The sequence below is a fragment of the Cystoisospora suis genome (genome assembly GCF_002600585.1).
Source record: "Cystoisospora suis strain Wien I chromosome Unknown contig_1812, whole genome shotgun sequence".
NCBI lineage: Eukaryota > Apicomplexa > Conoidasida > Eucoccidiorida > Sarcocystidae > Cystoisospora > Cystoisospora suis.
Genome location: NW_027154612.1, coordinates 48,984 through 51,090, shown reverse-complemented (window position 1 = coordinate 51,090; position 2,107 = coordinate 48,984). Strand labels below are relative to the sequence as shown.

General features: G+C 55.7%; 1 protein-coding gene across 1 annotated transcript in view; it reads right to left on the bottom strand.

The window, feature by feature from the left end:
- CSUI_004034 (polyprenyl synthetase superfamily protein) overlaps window positions 1-1,390 on the bottom strand; it is a 6,813-nt gene extending 5,423 nt beyond the window's left edge. Inside the window, exon 1 of the mRNA XM_068064229.1 lies at window positions 218-1,390. Coding sequence (XP_067923792.1) covers window positions 218-991 — 774 coding nt within the window. The 5' untranslated portion in view covers window positions 992-1,390. The remainder of the gene's footprint in view (window positions 1-217) is intronic.
- Between the last annotated feature and the right edge of the window lie 717 nt (window positions 1,391-2,107).

The following is a 2,107-nucleotide window of genomic DNA, read 5'->3' as shown; positions in this document are numbered from 1 at the left end:
GAGAAAGCGACTGGGAGAAGCAAAAGAACTATAGCCCGGGTACACAGTCGGGGGGCAAATACGTAGACGTGCAGGCAGACAGAAGTGCAATACACACATCATTACGTAGACCCATTGCGTAGCACAGAGGAAAAAAGAAGAAAAGTGGGCGTCGAGGCTGCACAAACCTCAAAAGATGCTAGAGCAGAGAGACGCACACTCTGTTCAAAGCACATGCCTGTTCGAAACGCATCTGAACTTCAGGAGCATCCCTTCTCCACGCCGACGCGAGCCACTGGACTCTGTCATTCGATTCGCCACTTCTGCATTCTCTGGTGACGTCAGGGACAAATTCTCCCGACAGAGTCCGTGCATCACTACAAGTGGTTCGACGTCCCACGGCTGTAGCCGCTGTTGATTCCCCAGCACAAGACTCATGGTTGCTACTTCCGGAAAGAGACTGCTGCTGTGGAAAACGGGAAGCTGGACCTAGCAGCAGACCAGGGTATCCGTGTGAGCGGGGACGGGGAACGCCAGGAAGTTTTAGCGAGGAAAACGGACGAAGGTATAAAAAAGAGCTGCACGAAATGGCCGAGAGAGGCTGTGAGAGCGGAAGATGACGGTGATTAGTTCTGCTTGTAGAGATGGAATATTCTGAGTAAGGCCGGGAGGTGGCGGGGATGCAAAAAGAGCAGCTGGGACACCGGAAAGTAAAAGAGAGCCTGCGAGGAGGAGGGGCCTCACACGAAGGAGTAAAAGATGCCAGACATGTTCGGGCATACACACGCCTGCAGTGAACGACCCCAAGGTCCAGACACCAGTGGCTATTCAGTATGCATGGCTGCCTCTCGTCGCGTGCAAAAGACGTGTGAACTTCTTCGACACTTCTACACGGTGCACGCTTGCCCTGAAACACAGACACTCTTGCCAGACGCCGATGATACAGGCCCCACCGGGGAGACACGGAGACGGGACCTGTCGGGCACAGATGTCGGGGGACAGTTTGTGACATGCTTGGTTCGTTGGCAGTTCCGAACTAGTGACTCGAGCAAAGCGCCAGACATGGCGTAACTAAAACTGCAGTTGAGGGGAAACTTCAGCACCTACTAATCTCGGGCTTGCAGTCAATGGAAGCACCGGTTGTGCGACGTCTAGCGCTCCGGACACCTGCCTGCGCTTAATCTGGGGCGTCCGGCTGTACACACGTGGAGGTGTCGCGAAGTACAGATAAGGGAGTCTCAGCCATTATTCGGAAGACGGTAAGACGCCAAGAAGGCTCTTTGATGTGAACCGCAAGCGACTGTCACGGTGTCGACAGCTCTCCGCGCATGCGAGAACACGCCCTCCAGATGATCTATGGCTGGTGGTGACTGTACCTTATGGTTAACGGGCAGTTACATTTGTGTCTAGCATCTTCCTTCGAGAACACAAAGTGAACTTGCGAGACGTACTCAGATGCGATGTTGTCTCTTGTCCAATGGCGGCTTAGCGAGGTTCCGTACGTGACGCCTGCCACAAGAGTCCGCGTGATAATTCTGTGACATGCCGCGCCGCGCCACTGGTCCACTGGCGGGCGTTTTATACGGGTATTTCATCTGTGAGCGCCGCTCGCTGACTGCCGCGTTGCAACCCCGAGGATTGACCTCGTCCCAGTGGCCGCTGTGTTCTGTTGTGCCAGCTCAGACGAACGAGAGATAACTTGCCGGATTTCGGCGACAAGTTTGAACTGGTTCGACTGAACGCCATAGTTCCTTCGCTGCGTAGGAGGTTTCCCTCTCTTTATTTCTTCGTTCATTCCATCACGACACCCCGCCAGGCCGAGGTTCTTCTCCCTCTCCCTCCTACGGCCGCAGTCATTATGGGACAGCCCCAACAGGAAGCGGTGGTCTTGCCGCTCAACCCCTGAGTAAGCTCCACATAGGAACCGCCTCCCGATCCCGTGAGCTCAGGCGCAGGGGACCCACCAGTCTGTCACGAAGTGCTGTACGACGCGTGGACCGCCGCAGCTGCCGGTCGTGGGAATGGACGGGCGATGGGACGAGAGTGCTCCCAAGTGGTGACACCTGTGGTGCGCGCTGAACAACACCGCACGCCAGTAAGTATTGAGGTTCGCCAGTGCCCCGAATTG